General features: G+C 48.1%; 1 protein-coding gene across 2 annotated transcripts; it reads right to left on the reverse strand.

Annotated features, from left to right (window-relative positions):
- Positions 1-3,648: 3,648 nt before the first annotated feature.
- PAX4 (paired box 4) lies at positions 3,649-17,642 on the reverse strand. Of its 2 annotated transcripts, XM_003806049.5 has the most exons (12): positions 11,118-11,689; positions 10,432-10,557; positions 9,073-9,184; positions 8,557-8,687; positions 8,036-8,251; positions 7,640-7,715; positions 6,914-7,039; positions 6,607-6,689; positions 6,179-6,248; positions 5,289-5,344; positions 4,881-5,022; positions 3,649-4,552 (listed from the first exon to the last, which is right to left on the reverse strand). In XM_003806049.5, the coding sequence occupies exons 3-12, from the start codon at positions 9,083-9,085 to the stop codon at positions 4,410-4,412; spliced, it is 1,056 nt and encodes a 351-aa protein (XP_003806097.2). In that variant the 5' UTR covers positions 9,086-9,184; positions 10,432-10,557; positions 11,118-11,689; the 3' UTR covers positions 3,649-4,409. The 2 variants fall into 2 exon arrangements, with proteins under 2 accessions (XP_003806097.2, XP_054971343.1); XM_055115368.2 differs by lacking the exon at positions 10,432-10,557 and having other exon boundaries at positions 4,162-4,552; positions 11,118-17,642.
- Positions 17,643-18,174: the final 532 nt, after the last annotated feature.

Here is an 18,174-nt window from a genome sequence, read left to right on the forward strand (position 1 = left end):
TCAATATTATTTGAATCAACATACACACGCTTCCTAAAACATTCTTAAATACCAACAGTGCTGCCTATTCCCCACTTTGGAAAATTTGCCCCATACCATAATGAATGTCTGATTTTTAAATCTGTTGACAAGAGAAGGCTGAAACTGGAACATAAGAGAGATTCAGTTTGGATAGAGGAAAATGACTTTATTTTTTGTAAGTATATCACCCCTCAGGAGATATAAAAGAATTTTTAAAAAATTTCAGTCCAGTAATAGGTGAGGTAAGTGAAAAGTGAGAACACTGGAGGTGAGGGCATCTCCTTTCCTGGAAAGCATTAAGAATAGGCCACTTGCTGGGTGCAGTGGCTCACGCCTGTAATCCTTGGGAGGCCGAGGCAGGAGGATCACTAGAGCTCAGGAATTCGAGACCAGCCTGGGCAACACAGTGAGACTTTGTCTCTACTAAAAATACAAAACAATTAGCTGGGCATGGTGGTGTGCACCTGTACTCCCAGCTACTTGGGAGGCTGAAGCAGAAGGATTGCTTGAGCCTGGAGGTCGAGGCTGCAGTGAGCTGAAGTTGCACCACTGCACTCCACCCTGGGCAACAGAGAAATAACGTGTTTCAAAAAAAAAAAAAAGATAGTGCTCTATTAACCTTGAAATTTTATATCCACATATGTGCAGTGGGATATGCTCTTCAGAGAGATAGGACCTTGGAGGTCATTTAATGCCGAATCTCTCCCTCAGTATTCTAATCCCCCAGCTACCTGCAGGGGATGCATTTAAGACTTCCAGCAGATACCTGAAACCACAGATAGTACAATATCATACATATACTCTTTTTTCCTATGCATACACACCTAGGGTAAAGTTTAATTTATAAATTAGGCACAGTGAGAAGTAAACAATACTAATAGTAAAATAGAATGATTATCACAAATGCCGCTATCGCTACTCTTGCACTTTGGGGCCATTATTAAGTAAAATAAGGGTTACTTGAACACAAGCACTGCAATGCCAAGACAGTTATCTGATAATCCAGACTACTACTGACCAGTGAGCAGGTAGCATAGACAATATGGAGATGCAAGATTTCTCAAGCTACTCAGCATGCAATTTAAAATCAATGAGTTGCTTATTTCTGGAATTTTCCATTTAATATCTTCAGGTTGCAGTTAATCACAAGTAACTGAAACCCAAAAAGCAAAACCATGGACAAAGCGGGGAATACTGCACACACTCAGATGCATGGGCATGCATGTGTGTACGCACATGCATGCACACGTGTACACACACACACACACAATCTTATGCCCTGTTCCCCACATTGCCAACTGTCACGGGATCCTTGAGGGGTTGCTTTTCCAGCCAGAAACTTCTGTGGCTAGTGGTGCCTTTGCCTGAGTTTTGCTCAGGCTGCTGGGCTCATTCTACACACTCGGCCTAGCAGCCTGCACTCAGCTCGTGCTACTGTCCTGCATCACCTGCCAAGAGTGAGCCAGGAGTGGAGCAGTGAGGGGTGTGTGAACAAGCGGGGGGTCTAGCCACTGTGCACAGCCAGGCATGCCGGCTGTGGGGGGCAGGCAGCTCCAGGTGCTGGTACAGATGCCGGTTCTGTGCAAGGCTTCAGCAGGACCGCAAGAAGCTTCCACTGCAGGTGCTGGGGAATGAAGTGGTGCCTGGAAATTTGGAGATGCCAGGAACCACAGGGCCCCAAAGAGGGTATCACAGCCCTGGCTCAGGGAACCCCTAGGTCTGGGGTCCCTGAACGGCCACAGCTCTTCTCTCTTTCTCATCACCCACAACATGGTGAGTGTGTGTGTGCGAGTGTTTCAGTTCTGTTGGTGTTACAGCTCTTTCAGTCCCACCATTTGGTGGATCTGGAGTTTTTGTCCCATGTCCAGGAAGAATGAGGTATGTGGACAACTGCAGGGTGAGCAAGGCAGAGAGGAGCTTCATTGAGCAACAGAACAGCTCTCAGAAGACCGGAAGTAGGTAGGTCCTTTCTGCCGGCAGGTCATTTCAACTAGTCAAGGACACCTGAGGTGGGTAGCTCCTTCCCTTAGCTGGTAGTCCCAATGTCTGTGTGACTCTGGCTGAGTCCTGGGGTTTTTATGGGCTCAGAAGGGAGGAGTGTGTGCTAACTGGTCCATAAGTGGCCATGGGTAGGTCTGGAAAAAGCACCATCCGATTGGCCAAAGGGTCAACAATGAAGTCCTCACTCTGGGCCTCCTACTTCACCCAGAACTGGCAGCCTGGCCCCCAGGCTTCAGGCCATTCTTGGCTTAAAGGTGGGGTTTCTCTGCAGAATTGCCCCTTTCCGCCCAGGAACCTGTCTGCCTCCCACTATCAACATGCTATCCATGGCACCCAGGCTGTTTGTGCTGAGGGGTGCCTGCAGGCCCACACTAAGATGCCCTCAGTCCCCTCCCTCTGGCCTTTCTCCTGCACTTTTGGCACCCAAAGTCTGGAGGGGGCCAAGGTGGTAGGGGGGCTGGTGTGTCAGTGCCACCCAGAGCATGCACACACCCAGCCAGGTCATGACAGTGCCCAGGTGCAGCCACAACTTTATTCCACAACCGAGTGGACTCTGGGGGCAAGGAGAAGCCAGGGAGTGGGAGCAGGCACTTCTAAGCCTGTGGGGCAGGGGCTTCCTGTGCCCCTGAGAGTGCAGGGATGCCTGGGTCTGGAGCCACAGCTAGGCAGCTGCAGCTGTGTCCAGGAGCACCGTGCTCCCACCCTACCAACTCTGTTGGGGGCGTGGCTCCTGCCTGTTCCGGGTTCCCGCTGTCCTTGCAGAGCACACAACCCCAGCCATGCCTCCCCATCTGCAGCCAGCATCTTCACAGCAGCAGCTCAAGATGGGTTGCCACTACCACCACAACCATGAGGCCTCAGCTGAGACAGCTCCTTCTGTGACCAATGTCAGTCCTGTCGCTGAAGTGAATGAATGCTTGTTCTCAGACTGCACTGTGCAGATTGTCACCCCATAAAACCTCATCTCTTTCTGTTCTGCCTAGCAGGACCTCCAGCTTGAAAGTAGAGAAGGCAAGGCAGGGGCAAGATGTGCTCTATTACCCTTGAAATTTCATTCTAGAGCTGTGCAGTCCCATAGAACTTTCTGCAATGACTGAAATGCTCGATAGTCCTTACAAGCCACATGTAACTACTGAGCATTTGAGATGTGGCTAATGTGAGTGAAGAACTGCATTCTTCTTTTTTTTTTTTAATGTGAATTACATTTAAATAGTCACATGTGGTTGGTGGCTACTTATTTAACAGCACAGTTCAGCACAGCACAGTATTTGATAATGAAGAGGCCTCTTGAATGACGTCTTCTGGATCAGTACCTATCCCAGATAGGAGTAAACAACGCCCCCACCTCCCCGCCCGCCGACCAGCATTGCACCATCATTATCCATCGCCTGCCTTTCAAAAGGGAAAGAATTTGGAAGGATGAGCCTATCCTCCTTGCTGAATATCTGATTCTTCACCCCCTTTCCCCCATATTCCTCCCTTTCTCCACATCCTGAGACTTCTCAGGAAGGGCCTAGACCTTTATTTGAAGGGACAGAATTGAGAAGGTTTGGAACTTACTGCCAAAAGGACCAAGCAAACATGCCCCTGGAGCATGTATAAATAAAGCACATGTAAATGGAAAGCAGAATATGAAAAATGGCATTTCACTCTGTTTGCTGCTATGACAAAAATACATATGCAAATACAAAATACATATGCAAATACAAAATACATATGACAAAATACATATGACAAAAATACATAATATTTTAGATTAAGAAGTTACAGTAAATTTTCTTAGATGTGGATATATTATTGTGATTATGTAAGACAAGTTTCTTGTTTTTTGGGGATGCATGCTGGAAGATTTAGGAATAAAATGCCATGATATAATATCAGTGTGTGTGTGTGTGTGTGTGTGTGTGCGCGCGCATGCACGCATACATACATAATACACATATAGATGCATACATAGAGTAGGTAAATTGATGCATTGACAAATACATTGTTTAGATACATGTATTGCCTACATACATGCATAGATTAGATGGTAGATACATAGATGTAAATAAATGATAGGGCAAATTGTCTATAATTGTTGAATATTAGAGTGGGCATAGGGGTGCTCATAGGGAAAACATGATGGACAACAGAACTACTGCTAATAAAAACTGCTTTTATTACTGCTGAGTGGAGGCCTCTTAAGGCCAGTGTGAGAAGTGGGTGGGTGTTGCTTTACCAGCCCCTCCAATCAGGTGATGCGCCAGAGGGCCAGGCAACGTCCACACAGGAGGGAGCAATCACAGGAAGGAGGAAGGAGCCACAGTCTGTATGGGCAGGATGGTAAGGACAATGGGCAGGATGGTATTAGATCTTCTCTATGCCATCTCCTTCCCACTCCTGCCTCATTCCAAGCCATACAGTAGTGGGCAGCCAGGCCAGAGCAGGGCCTGAGAGCCACTAAGACTGGCCAGGGGACAGTGGGAGGAAGGGCAAGGAAGGCAAAGCAGTCCTGAGTCCAGGGAATTCGGCTGTGGGGGCAAGTGGCCTGTGGGGACAAATAGAGAGAGCTTGGGGTTATTGCTCCCACCCCACCTCTCAAAGTCACTATGGGAGAGAGGCTGAGACATCAGTTTCCCACCCTGCATATACACACTTGAATCCCAGTCTCACATCCTTTACCTGCTATGGCTGTCAGTGATACCATAGACTCAGGGGTTACTAGTCTCCATAATTTTGTGGACCATGCAAAGAATGAGGAAAGCTGTACTGAGATTCCTTTGGTGACCCCCAATGGAGATCCATGCCCTCCTGGAGGTTGAGTCAGTCGACCCTCCCTACATCCTGCAGGACTGAGGCCTGGCCTGAATTCTTACCCCAGCAGGGCTTGAGACAGGCTTTAGGTGGGGTGTCACTCAGACACGTTTCTGGTGCTGTTGCCCAGCACAGCTGATAGCAGGAGGGACCCAGTGGTTCCAGGGCAGGAAGGGCTGCTGTGGGCACACTGCCAGGGGACTGCTAAAAAAAAAGCAAGAGAAGAACCTTAGCTTCCAGTGATGCCTCCTGTAGAGAACGCCGGGACCCCAGAGCTGCCTGCCACCCAAGTAGTATCCTGCACAACTCCAGAGGGCACCATTCACATAGTAGACTTCGGGTTAGTACTTTCTTGACATGAACACTGTGGGGCCCTGGAGAGCCGGAGATCCTGGCTCAGGCCAGAAATGGAAGAGCCCATGAGCCCTTCAGTCTTCCCAGGGCACAGACTCCCCTCTCCTCCCAAGTACCTGTGCAGAGATGATTCCTGGGGCAACCCTTGGTACAGTCAGCCCCTGGGAAGCACCTATAAAATGAGAGTGAATCCACTCAGAAGGAGGAATTGGGGTTAGGGACGGGAGGAGTGTGGTGAGAGGCAAGAAGGTTGGATACAAAGAGGTTCTAGGAAAGTCAGCCACTTCTGGCAGGGGTGTGAAGAGATGGATATTTTAACCCAAAACTGTCCTCTTCCCCAAGACAGGTCCTTGGGAAACTGGAGAAGAATGATTAAATTCCAGTGATGGTACTGGGGACAGTGCAGCCTTAAGAGCCGGGACTGTGTGTGCCCAGCATCTAGCACAGGGTCTGGCACTTGGGAGATGCTGAGTAAATATTGGATGGATGGGTGGATGGATGCATAGATTAATGGAAAGATGGATGGATGGATGGATGCATGGGTGCATGGGTGGCTGGATGGATGCATGGGCGGATGCATGGGTGGATGGATGGATGAATGCATGAGCAGATGCATGGATGGATGAATGAATGAATGGGTGGATGGATGGATGGATGGATAAATGGATAGGTAGATAGGTGGGTGAGCAGATGGGTGGGTGACTGGCTGGCTGGATGGATGGATAGATGGGTGGATGGATAAATGGATGGATGGATGGAGGGATGGAGGGATGGATGAATGGATAGATGGGTGGATAAATGGGTAGCTGGGTGGATGGGTGGGTGTGGTGGGTGGATGATGCATGGATGAATGGATGGATGGATAGATGAATGGATGAATGGATGGATGGATACATGGGTGGATGGATAAATGGATGGATGAATGGAGGATGGATGGATGGATGGATGGATGGATGGATGGATAGATGACTGAGTGGGCAGATGGATGATGGTGCAGAGAAATCACCTGGCAGCTGCATTTCCCACTTGAGCTTCTCTTGCCGACGCCATTTGGCTCTTCTGTTGGAAAACCAGACCTGAGCGGGGACAGGGACAATGCAGCTGGCTGTACTTTATGCTGCCTGTCACCTGCTGATCTCACCACATGTTCCTAGCCTGAACTCAGAATGTTGACCCTTCCTTGGGCCTGACATCCTCCCTCCCTGCTCTAGCTTTTGCTCTCTGGCCCCTTCCTCAACTCAAGGGTTTGGGCTGGGGAAGAGAGGAGAGCAGTCAGCAGAAGGTGAACAAGGAGGATCTCATCTCTGATTGTTGCTCCAAACAAATTTGCTTCCAATTTCTCACCTCCCCTCTCCACCTCATTGGAACCCAAAGCCCTGGCCGGCCCAGACTCTTCCTCCTTGTGGTTTGTACAGTGTTGCAGAGCTCACTCACCCTCACCGTGTCCTCAGGCAGAGAGGTGGCAGTAGCCAGCTTTCCACGGGCCACTGAATCAGGATACTGCCCACGCTGGAACTCTGCGGAGATCGAGTCTCACAAAGTAAGGGCACCGGGAGAGGAGCAAGGCATGGGTCTCCCCTTAGGCAACACTCCCAACCTGCTACAACCCCAAACTACCTTCCTCCTCAAGGCAGGTCCACTCACAGCCTGCACCTCTCAGCCTTTGCCCACAGGCCTCAGGGCCACTGTCCCTGTGTCACACTGAGGACTCTCTGACCCTCCATCTGTCCCAGCCCAGCACCTTTCTCCAGTGCCTCTGCTTGGCTTGGGGAGAAGATAGTCCGATTCCGGTGGCTGGTCCCTGGGTGGGTACCCCGGGGAGTCTCAGAGCCACTATGGGGAGTGAGGACAGCTGGAGCCAAAACAGCTGAAAAGGAAGATAACAGTTTGTGGTGGTTTGTGATGGTGATTCCTCTGGTCAGATGGGGTCCCTGAGTCTCTGGGGCTGCAGCCGGGAGACACCATGGGTAGAAGAGCAGAGCCAAGCTGGTGGGGCATTCATAGTTATTAGAGGTCACTGCAGGGTCACTTGGTGGAAAGGGTGCTCAATACCATGGTGGGGTGCATGCTTAATGTGCAGGGGTTTGGAGGGACAAGCAGTAGGCTTGGTCCAGGGGTGTGTTATCCCAAAGAACATGAATGATGCTCTAAGAAGCTATGCACAGGGCAGAGGGAGGGTATGAGATGCAGTCCTGCCTCTTCTTCAATAGATCCTGTGAACCCAGGGGCTAGGGGACCTGTGTTCTATTCCAGGGCCTGCCATCAACTAGGTGGTGACCTTGGGTAAGTCACTTCACTTTTCTGGACCTCAATTTTCTTCTGCTGGGAGAGAATGAGACTCCCTGCCCGGTCCTCCTTATTGGGTTGTTGTGAGGGTGATCCAAGAAAGAATGAGAAAGGGCTTTGAGAACTATAAAATGCTGGAGATTTGGCTGTGATTAGCTCTGGGGACAACTCCAAGACCCACCTGGTGACCTGAGCCGTGTGCACGGTAGTCCCTGGTCCTCCTGTAATGCCCGCAGGACTCGGTTGATGGAGGAGACCTGGGAGTGTCAGGGTGTTGAGTGGAGAGATGGTGCTCAGACTCAGGGCTATACCCTGAGGACGTTGCCCTTAATATCCTTTTTCCCGTCTGTCTCCACCTACACATTGTTCCCAAGGGCAGCCTCCTCTCTCTCTCTATGCTTTCTCCTTCCCAATCCTCTTATTACCACCACTTTTCAAAAGAAAAACTTATGGGTCAGAAGAGCCCAGGAGCCCTGTCACCAGCTTGGGATGCCCACATTGCCAAATAAGAAAGGTTCTTTGTCTCCCCCAGAAAGCCTCTTTTCCAGCCCCAGTGTGGGGAGGGAAGGGTACTTACACTGGGAGTCTTGTCCTGGGTGCAAAGCCCTTCAGCACAAAGCTGGCGTTGGATTTCCCAGGCAAAGAGGGCTGGACACTCACCCTTCAGCTGGGCAATTCGAGCCACCACAGGGGGTGTAGCCAGCCGTGGCTTGCTTCCCCCAATGCCCTTGGGCTCCAAGACACCTGTGCGGTAGTAACGCCCTAGGATCTTGCTCACACAGCCATTAGATACCTGAGTCAGGTGAGAAGCAGGGACAGGTGAGGCATGATGGGCAGAAGGAAGGAGAGTGTCCCTGGGACAGGAGGAGGCTATAAGACAAAGCCAAGACTTACTGGACCAGGCCATGAAGTCGGGAGTCCAGCCTCACCTTTGAGGGCCTGAGGCTCACCTTTTCAACCTCCAAGAGGATCTCCCAGGAAGTGACCCAAGTCCCAAAAGCCCTCAGAGCCTGCAACAGCCCCAGGCTCTTGCCTTCAGAGGAGCCCTTTCTCCCTGCTTCCTGTCCCCATCACTGGGTAAAGGTGCTGGCCCATTACCTTAAGGATCCGTGAGATGTCACAGGGCCGCATTCCACTGACTGCTAGCCGCACAATCTGCTGCCGGGTATCCAGAGGCAGGGGCCGGCCATTCACAAAGAGCCCCCCAAGCTGGTTCATGCTGCTGATCCCTGCGCGTGAGACAGAGGTATCCACACACCACCTCTCCCACTGCCCTGCCCTCCTGTGGAGAGGGTCACTCAGGCCCCTCCAGCCTGGCTTCCCACCACCGAGTGCATCCTCTCCTGGGAGACTGCATCCTTGCTGCCCCCCAGGCTGTCAACGCAAGCTGCTTTCTTTGAGAGCTGGCTCACGGGTGAGTCTTTGTTCCTTGCCCATGCCCGCCGACTCTCCTGATCTAAGGGAAGCAGGACAGGGCAGGAAGGGAGGGACTGGAAAAAGCTTCCCCAGAACATTGGCCAATAGCAGATGAAACAGTTGATGGAAGCAAAGCCCTGAGGTCTTCCCCTGTCTCTGTTGTCCTCCCTGTCTTCCCACTTCCCCCAGGCTCCTCACCGTCCTGATGCATGCTCCAGGCTGACCCTCCTCAGAAGGATGAGACTCCAGCTGGGAAGGCTGGGAAGGGAAGTTCCTTCTAGGAGCTCCTTTTCCAGCTTGGGGGCTGGCTCTGCAATAACGGGGGGTTATTTGGGTGAGGTCTTTTGCTTGAAATGGTCCTGGGAGGTAGTGTTTTGTGATAGAGGGTCAGGTTTCTAAAATTTGCAAGTAGGTTGGCTAAAATCAGAAAATTCTAATTCCTTTTATTTAAACCTTTGTGTGATAAAAACTAAGACACTGCAGGTTGGCTGAGGACTGGATCTTTCTTGAAGTCCTGATAAGGGGCTGGGAGGATTGAGAGGGTTCTCCTTTCCTACACATTCATTAGAAAAGTTTGGGGAGATAGAAAGGGATAATGCTTTCAAATGCTCAAGCTTTCCCCTTTCCAAATGGACAGCTGTTGTCTCCAGCTGCTCCTAAGCTTTCTCAGCCCTGGAAGACACACCCGAGCCAGAGATTCTGGGGTCCTCAAGTTCAGGGGTCCACCTTCACTATTAGGCAGTCCTCGGTTGGGCTCTCCAAACTGCCACCCAAATGCTGCACTTCAGAAAGGCTTGCTCCTGTTTTTTTATACTCTCCAGGAAGCTCTAGGGAAACTGGGACTCAGCTCTAACCCACCAGGCATTGAGGCTCTGGTCCTACACACTGGGCATAGAGATGAACACGCCTGAAGAGCCAGCTTCTCCTAGGAGACACATCTCTTAGCATCTCTAACCTGCTGAGATTGTTCATTCTGTTCATTCTCTGAAGAGTTCTAGATCTCACAGTGAAGCTTCAATTTCAGAGACGATCTTTCTGGTATCAGACACTCATTCATTCAACTAACATTTATCAAAGGCATATTGAAGGGAATGAGAAGCAGGAGAAGACTGTCCGCTGACCAACATAGAAACCATCATGAGCCCAAGCGAGTCTCTGAGCAGCAAGGGACACAGGTCCCACAGGCCACCATACCTCTTCTACTTTCATTAGTAATTAATGGGAGTTGAAGATGCCTCCTTTCATGCCTGGAACCCTGGTAGTGCTGGAGATCACCCCAAGGAACAGCTTATGCACAGAACTTTCTTATAATAAGCGTGCCATCTGGGCTTAGTTAATTCATCTGCAGTTGTATGCTGAATAAGATATTAAGCATGAGCACATTGCTGGTTGTTCAGGATGAAGGCAGTAAACAGAAAAGGGTAAAGTCTTTGCTCTCCAACACATTACAGAGCAACTGGAGAAAAGAGACTAGCACCAGTGAAACAAAGAATTACAAAGAGTTTGGAATCCAGAGTCTACTTATTAAGTTCAGTAGCTAAATTGGCTTTTACTCACTTGTTTCTAGGTAGGTAGAGGCACAGACCCCTTCAAATTCTCATCTTTCCAAAAAGTCGGGAAAGAAGGCAGAGGTTTTCCAAAGAGAAAACTGAGGCACAGATTGGCATTGCCACAAGTCAGGGGCTGTCCAGAGAGTAAAATTCAAGGTTTAGAAGCCAGTTCCTCACCAGAAGCTACAATTTCTGGCTCCTAATCCTGGGCTCTCTTTCTCTGCTCCCACCCCTGTTTCATGTTTGTGTAATTGCCACAAAAACAATGGAGAGAGGAGAATCAAGCAGGGACTGTAAAGGGCTGTGCCAAGACAGGGTGAAGGAGCTCAAAATATCAGCCAAACCCTAAATCCTTGATGGGACTCAGTTCTCCTAAGTGACCGAATTCAAAAGAGCAGTAGGGATGCAGGTTCAGTATCCAAACCTAAATAATCTCCAAACCTAAATCATTATGCCCCAACTCACAAACAGAAACCCCATTCCCAATAGCCACAACACACATTCCCAACATTCATATTAACATGTCTGAAAAAATAACTGGTGCTTGCAAGATGGAAAAACAGGAAAGGGGGTGGAAGGGGCAGGAGGGTTGTAGCTGCAAAGGCAGAGTGGGAGAGAAGTTGGGTTTGGCCACACAGAGGCATGGAGACAGCATGAGAGGCAGGGCAGACAATGAGCCTGCAGGTGAGCTACCTGTGTGGAGGAAATGAGGTGGGAGATTCAGTGGGAGGTCTCAGCTTCTGAGACCCCTGCAGGCTCCAGGGGTGGTGATGATCTGGTCTTGGTAACAGCCTCCACTCTGCTCCTGCTTCAGTCCTGCCAGGGGGTCCAGAGCTACAGAGAGCCCGTGCTCAAGAGCAGAGGGCAGCCTTCTGGGAGTAGCCAATGATGTCACAGGCCATGAGCAGAGGAGAGAGGAGGAGGGAGGTGTGCATGGGCTGACTGACACCAGCCCTGAGGCAGGGCAAACCACAGCCAATGACCCACTGTGTCCTTCCATGGGGACTCCTCAGAGCCCACTTTGTGTCCACCTACCACCCAGAAGCAGGGACAGAGCCATTCTCAGGCAGGCAAAAGTGTACCCACACAAGCACCAGTACTCCTGAAGGGCATGCTGAGCATGGAAGATGGGGAACTTCAGGTTGTGTTCTTAAGGCTTTGAATACACAGAAGCAAAAAGATGCCTTCCCGAACCACCAACACAGCTTCCCAGCCAGAATGCACATACATGGGCTTTGGGGTCAACTCCTGAGTCGTGTGTGTTGCTATAAAAGATAAATGAGTATACAGACTGTTGCCTAAATACTGACTGAGTTGGCTCCTAGCACTCTGAGATAATGAGAGTGAATGGAGAAGAGTGTGAAGAGTGTGTGTCACCTAGCACCAGCTGTCCCCAGAGAGTGTCCTAACCAATTCTCCAATTGACTCCTTGACTGAGGTGACACCAAGGGTGAATTCTTGCCTGGAAATGGAAGGATCCTGGACTTCAGAACACTGACAATGGTAGTGGTGGTAGAAATGAGCCTCAGGATAGTCAGAGATGCATGTGGATGTGTATAAGGAGGCTTGCAGCAGGATTTTCCTGCTTCCATCTTTAGATGTTAGCAGGCTCCATTCTGTTAGGGATTTGATGCTTTTAGACTCTAAGTTAGTAATGGCACTGCTGTTTCCACAAAAGACACCACAGGTTATCTGGGTCATTGGCGAGGTCAGAGGCATCAGTAGCTGGGCAGGTGGTGCCTGTGGAGTGGGATGCTGGAAGTGAAACACAGCCTCTAGTGCATGTAAATTTTGTTGCCAGTCATCAGGGTCTTTGGCAGATGGTCTTTGGGTCCATTCCACACCTCAGAGTCTGTGAAACCATTGCAAAAGTTAGACTGGAAGTAAGCAGGGTGTAGGGCAATAAGACTAGACCCAGAAATCAGAGAATGGAAGACGTATGTCATTGGTAAATGTTTTGAGGTTTTGGGGGTGAAAGTGGTTGTTGTGCATTCAGCTTGATCCTAGGGTTGGGAACTCTTGCTCTCAAAGGCCAAATATCACATAAGTGAGTTTTCCACTTTACCCTGATACATACTCTCTTCCTCTTCCACCCTCCTCCAGCATCCTCAGACTGGTCTTGGGGAACAGGGGAGACTGCAGAGGGTGATTTCAGGACCTCGGGCAGGATAGCATTTGCCCAAGCGTCCTTACAGCCCATTCCATCCCCGGGGCAGCTGGGGACTGCTGGTCACTCTACTTAGCCATGCTTGGGTGGGAGGAGGTCCCCAGTAAGGCCTGTGGTAGCCCTGCTCCTAGTCCCCCATTCCTGCCTCATCCCTCCCCGCTAGATCTGCCCCTGCGTCTAGGGGCTCAAGGCTTATGTCCTGACCAGCTATTCCTATAGACAGCTGCATGAGGGTGGAGATAGGGGTATCAGGGGGAGCAGGGACAAGCCCTAGCAGATGGTGGTGGCAGCGATTTACCCCATAAACTACCCTCTCCCTCCGCCTTTATGACGCGCTCTTGGGTCTGAACAAACAGAGGCTTTCGACCCAGAGGTGATGGGGGAGGGAAAAGTGGTAAAGGGCCCTGGCAGGGGGGCCTAGAGAGCCCAAAGGCTCTGCCACTCAGCCCTCTGCCCAGCGCGCTAGACTGTTTGAGGAGCAAATATCTGCCTTCACTGTCTGACTCTCTCAGCCACCCCCACCGGGTTTGGGGCTAATTGTCCCTCATTAGCTGGGCCCAGGCCCCGGGCTGCCGCCAGCCCCCGCCATCTGCTCACAATTATACATTAACTCAAAGGTCTTGCCACCCGCCAACAAGCTGTGCGCCCCTCTCCGGGGCCAGCCATGGCCATTCCAGCCTGTCCCTCGCCCTGATGTAGAGCCCTGATCTCCGGCTTCTTCTGCCCTTAGGAGTCCCTGGTAGAAAGGCCCGTGTCTGTAGGGAAAGTCCTGTCCTCAGGAAAGGCGGCTGGAGTTCCCCTGCCTTCCTCAAGGGACCAGAGGGCGAGCCAAGCCCGTGCGTAAAGCTGGAGAGGACTGGGCGCGGCCAGCGCAGAGACCCGCTGGCGTTGGTCTGACACCTCGTCTTGGGCTCTTGGCACCTGCTGTGGGAGGTAACACCAGCTCTAGGCTGTTTCCACCCCTCCCTATGGTGCATTTTCGTAGGCTGTGGGGTCCTGGGCCCCTTCTTCTCTTTCTCCGGAAAGCCCCATCTCCTGCCAGCCCTCAGCTTTCCAGAGCGCACGCGCCACCTGTCCAAAACCGTTCTCTGGCGGCCTGTGTCTCCCACTTTAAAGTCAAAGCGATTTCCTTGCTACAAAAACACGGGGGCTATTCGAGTTCCCTGAAAATTCTGAACTTGAGACCCTCACGCCAAAGTTGCGCTACCCCCGCAAAGCTTTATGCAGTTACCCTACTCTCCCAGCCCAGCCCCTGCTCTGACACCAAAACCCCCTCCCTGCAAATCCCTGCAGTCTCCTGCTCAGCTTCTGGGACGCTGGCACCCGGATCCCTCCCTCTGAACGCCCCAGGGAGGGAGGAAGGCGCACACTCTCCCAACTGTGACTTTGAACTGGGGGCACGGAAAAGCCCTCCCTTTTCCCCTCTTTTTCACCATGAGCTTCTAACCTCTGAGCTCAACCTTGCCTCATATTTCTCTCAGGGCTAGGGTAGATGAGGCGGGATGTTGAGTCTGCACTTCCCCAGACTAACTCCCAACAGAGCTGGGTTGTTCAGGGGCTAGAGCCTAGGGCCTAAGGCGACCAGGAGGAAGCCTGTGGGGGATGTGAAAGGCAAGCCTCTGCCAGCCCTTGGAGAGTTCCTCCTCGGGTCTGCCTGTGCACCAAACCTGCCACTGTGGGGAAGGTGCTGCTTCAGGGCTGCGGTGTTCACACCCACGCTGATAACTGGAAACTGGAAACCTGAAGTTCGTCTTTTCCATGAGATCTGCCAGCTCTGCGCTCCCAGAAGCTTTCCTCACCCTACTGGGCCCCACTTTGCATGGGGTGGAAGATCTGGGGAGGCAGCTGCAGTTTGTTTTTCTTTCATTTTCTTTCTTTCTTCTTTTTCTTTTCTTTTTTTTTTTTTTTTTTTTTTAAGACCTCTATGGTTTGACTCCGGGATGTTTGTTTTTAAGTAAACATTATTTCAATGAATCTTATTTTTTAGGACAGTTTTAGATTTACAGAGACACTTCAAACATAGTACAGACAGTTCCCATATGACCCACACTGCATTCCCTTCATTATTAATGTCTTACATTGGTATGGTACATTTATTATAACTAATAATGGTAAATATGTTATTATTACCTAAAGCCCATACTATCTACAGATTTTCTCAGTTTTACCTGAATGGTCTTTTTCTATTGCAGGATCCCATCCAGGAGCCCACTTTCCATTAACCATCATGTCTGTGGCTCCTCTTGGCTGTAACAGTTTCTCAGACTTTGCTTGTTTTTGATGACTTGGACAGTTTTGAGAAGTCAGGTATTTTGTGGAATGTCCCTCAACGGGGATCTATGCTTTTCTCATGATTAGGCTGGGGTTATGGATTTGGGAGAAGAAGACTAAAGAGGTAAAGTACCATTTTCATCACATCATACCTGGGCTTTGGGGTCAACTCCTGAGTCATCACATCATGTTAAGGGTATATACTGTCAACATGGTGTATCTATCACTGTTGATGGTGACCTTGAGCACCTGGCTAAGGTAGTGTTTTTCAGATCTGTCCACTAACATTACAATGCCCCCCTTTCCTAATGGTACTTTTCTGAAGGAAGTCATTGTGCACAACTTAATGAGTGAGGAGTTATGCTCCACTTACTTGAGAGTGGAGTGTCTGCATAAATCATTTGGATTTTTTCTGCTGGAGCAATCTCTTTTTTTTTCCTCCCATTTATTTATATCAATATGGACTTATTTTATTCTAAAGAAATGTGTTTTATTTTGGGGTGTTATAATACAATACATTACTTTATTTTGTTGATCAAATTATTCCACCTTTGACAATTGGGAACCCTTTCAGTTGACTCCTGTGTCCTTTGGCATGCCCCCATTATTGTAGGGTTTGAATTTTTTTGTTTCTTGAGTTTGGGGTCTTTTGGGGAATTTTTTTTTTTTGTACTTCTTTACTTTCTGCAACTGCAAGATGCTCCAGGTTATCTTGTATGTTCCCTGACCCAGTCCTAGAATCAACCATTTCTCCAAGGAGCCCTGGTTCCTTCTATTGAAGAATGGTATGAGAAACCAAGATCTGGACCCTAGATATGCTTGTTGCTACTGGGGTGTTAGTGCTTCTCTGTTCTCTCAGTTGACCGAGCAAAGAAATATATGTGTGTATACTGACCCATGTATATACACATATCTTTAATATTTCTATATGTAACCACTTGTATCTAAATTAAACTATTCATGAGTTCATACTGATGTCTCCAACTCTAATCCATTATTATATGGATCATTCTGGTTTCCACCCTGCTTATCTTTAAGCTCCCACTCCAACAGTGAGACACCTGGCTCCCATAATCCACCATCTATTACTTAAGTGCCCAATTCCAGCATATATTATTGCGGCATCTGAATTGTTAACACAAACCATACAGAAAAATGAAACAACTTTATCAACTGGAGTACAATGCTTTTGTACAATTTATTTTACCTTAAATTTACAGACTCTGTTCATTCCCAAAGTTACTTAAATCAGTAAATTTACCCCCACTCCCTTCAATTAGGTGGTTTCATATATCTGTAATACAGTTAGATTATTTTGTCACATTCTGCATTCTATTTTAGGATCCCCTCACCTTTGACATGACTTTTAAAAATTTGCATACATTAAAGTAAACCCTTTGTGCTGTAAAGTTCTACAGTTTTTGACAAATGCATAATGTTATGTATTCACTGCTACAGTATCGTAACAGAATAGTTTCACCATTGTAAGAAACCCTGATGCTTCACCTGGTAACCATTGATCTTTTTACCATTGCTGATTTTTTTGTTTTTTGGGGTTTTTTTTTTTTTTTTTGCCTTTTCCAGGATGTCATATAATGGAATTAGAGAGCATATAGCATTTCCAGACTGGCTTCTTTCACTTAGCAATATGTGTTTAAGTTTTATCCATGTCTACTCATGGCCTGAGAGCTCATTTCTTTTTAGTACTGAGTAATGTTTTATTGTATGGACGTACCACAGTTTATCCACTCACCTATTGAAGGACGCCTTGGTTGCTTCCAAGTTCTGGCAATTATAAATAAGGCTACTATAAACATTTATGTGCAAGTGTGCAAGTTTTTGTGTGAACATAAATTTTCAACTCATTCAATTAAATACAAAGGAGCACAATAGGTTGTATGGTAAGACTATGTTTAGCTTTGTTAAAAAAAAAAAAAAAAAACTGCCAAACTGTTTTGCAAAGTGACTGCATCATTTTGCATTCTTAGCAACATGGATGATAGTTCCTGTCACTTTGCATCCTTGCCAGCAATTGGTTTTGCCAGTTTTTTGTATTTCAGCTATCCTAAAAGATATAATGGAATTTCATTGTTGTTTTAATTTGTAATTCTCTAACAACAAATGATTTTGGGCATCTTTCCGTATACTTATTTGCCATTTGTACACATTCTCTGCTGAAGTTTCAGTTCAGACATTTAATCCATTTTTGTTTGTTTGTTTTTAAGAGATGGAGTCTTACTATGTTGTCCAGGTTGGATTCAAACTTCTGGACTCAAGTGATCCTCCCACCTCAGCCTCGCAGGTAGCTGGGATTACAAGCATACATACTCCACTGTGCCCAGCTTTGCCCACTTTTTTTTTTTTTTTTAGATGGAGTCTCACTCTGTCGCCCAGGCTGGAGTGCGGTGGTGCGATCTTCGCTCACTGCAAGCTCCACCTCCTGGGTTCACGCCATTCTTTTGCCTCAGTCTCCCGAGTAGCTGGGACTACAGGTGCCCACCACCACGCCCAGCTAATTTTTTGTATTTTTAGTACAAACCGGGTTTCACCATGTTAGCCAGAACGGTCTCGATCTCCTGACATCGTGATCCGCCTGCCTCGGCCTCCCAAAGTGCTGGGATTACAGGCGTGAGCCACCACGCCCGGCCTGCTCACTTTTTAATTGGATTTTTTTTATTGTTGAGTTTTAAGAGTTCTTTGTATATTTTGGATACAAGTCCTTTATCAGATATATGTTTTGCAAATATTTTCTCCAAGTCTGTGGTTTGTCTTTTGATTTTCTTAACAATGTTTTTTGCAGAGCAGAAAATTTTAATTTTAATAAAATCCAGTTTATCAATTATTTCCATTGATCATGCTTTCGGTTTACATCTAAAAACTCATCACCAAATCTGAGGTCATCTATATTTTCTTCTGTGTTCCCTTCTAGAAGTTTTAAAGTTTTGCAGTTTACATCTAGATTTATAAACCATTTTGAGTTAATTTTATGAAATGTGTAAGATCTGCGTCTAAGTTCATTTTTTAGCATATTTCCAATTGTTGAACATTTGTTGAAAAGACCACCCTTTCTCCATTGAATTGCCTTTGCACCTTTATCAAAGATTAACTGGCTGTATTTGTGTGGATCAATTTCTGGTCTCTCTATTCTGTTCCTTTGATCTATGTGTCTGTTCTTTCACCAACACCATACTGTCTTGATTACATAGCTTTATAGTAAGTCCTGAAATTGGGTAAAGTGAGTCCTCTAACTTTATTCTTCTTCCACATTGTATTGGAATCTGTGTCCTTGACTTTTCATATAAACTTTGGAAT

Source organism: Pan paniscus, chromosome 6 (genome assembly GCF_029289425.2).
Source record: "Pan paniscus chromosome 6, NHGRI_mPanPan1-v2.0_pri, whole genome shotgun sequence".
NCBI lineage: Eukaryota > Metazoa > Chordata > Mammalia > Primates > Hominidae > Pan > Pan paniscus.

Coding starts and splice junctions, on each gene's coding strand:
- PAX4 (XM_003806049.5), bottom strand. Junction 7,716..8,035: donor CCCAGGACAAGACTCCCAGT/GTAAGTACCCTT, acceptor TGACACTCCCAG/GTCTCCTCCATCAACCGAGT. Junction 5,345..6,178: donor GTGGGAAATGCAGCTGCCAG/GTGATTTCTCTG, acceptor CTCATTTTATAG/GTGCTTCCCAGGGGCTGACT.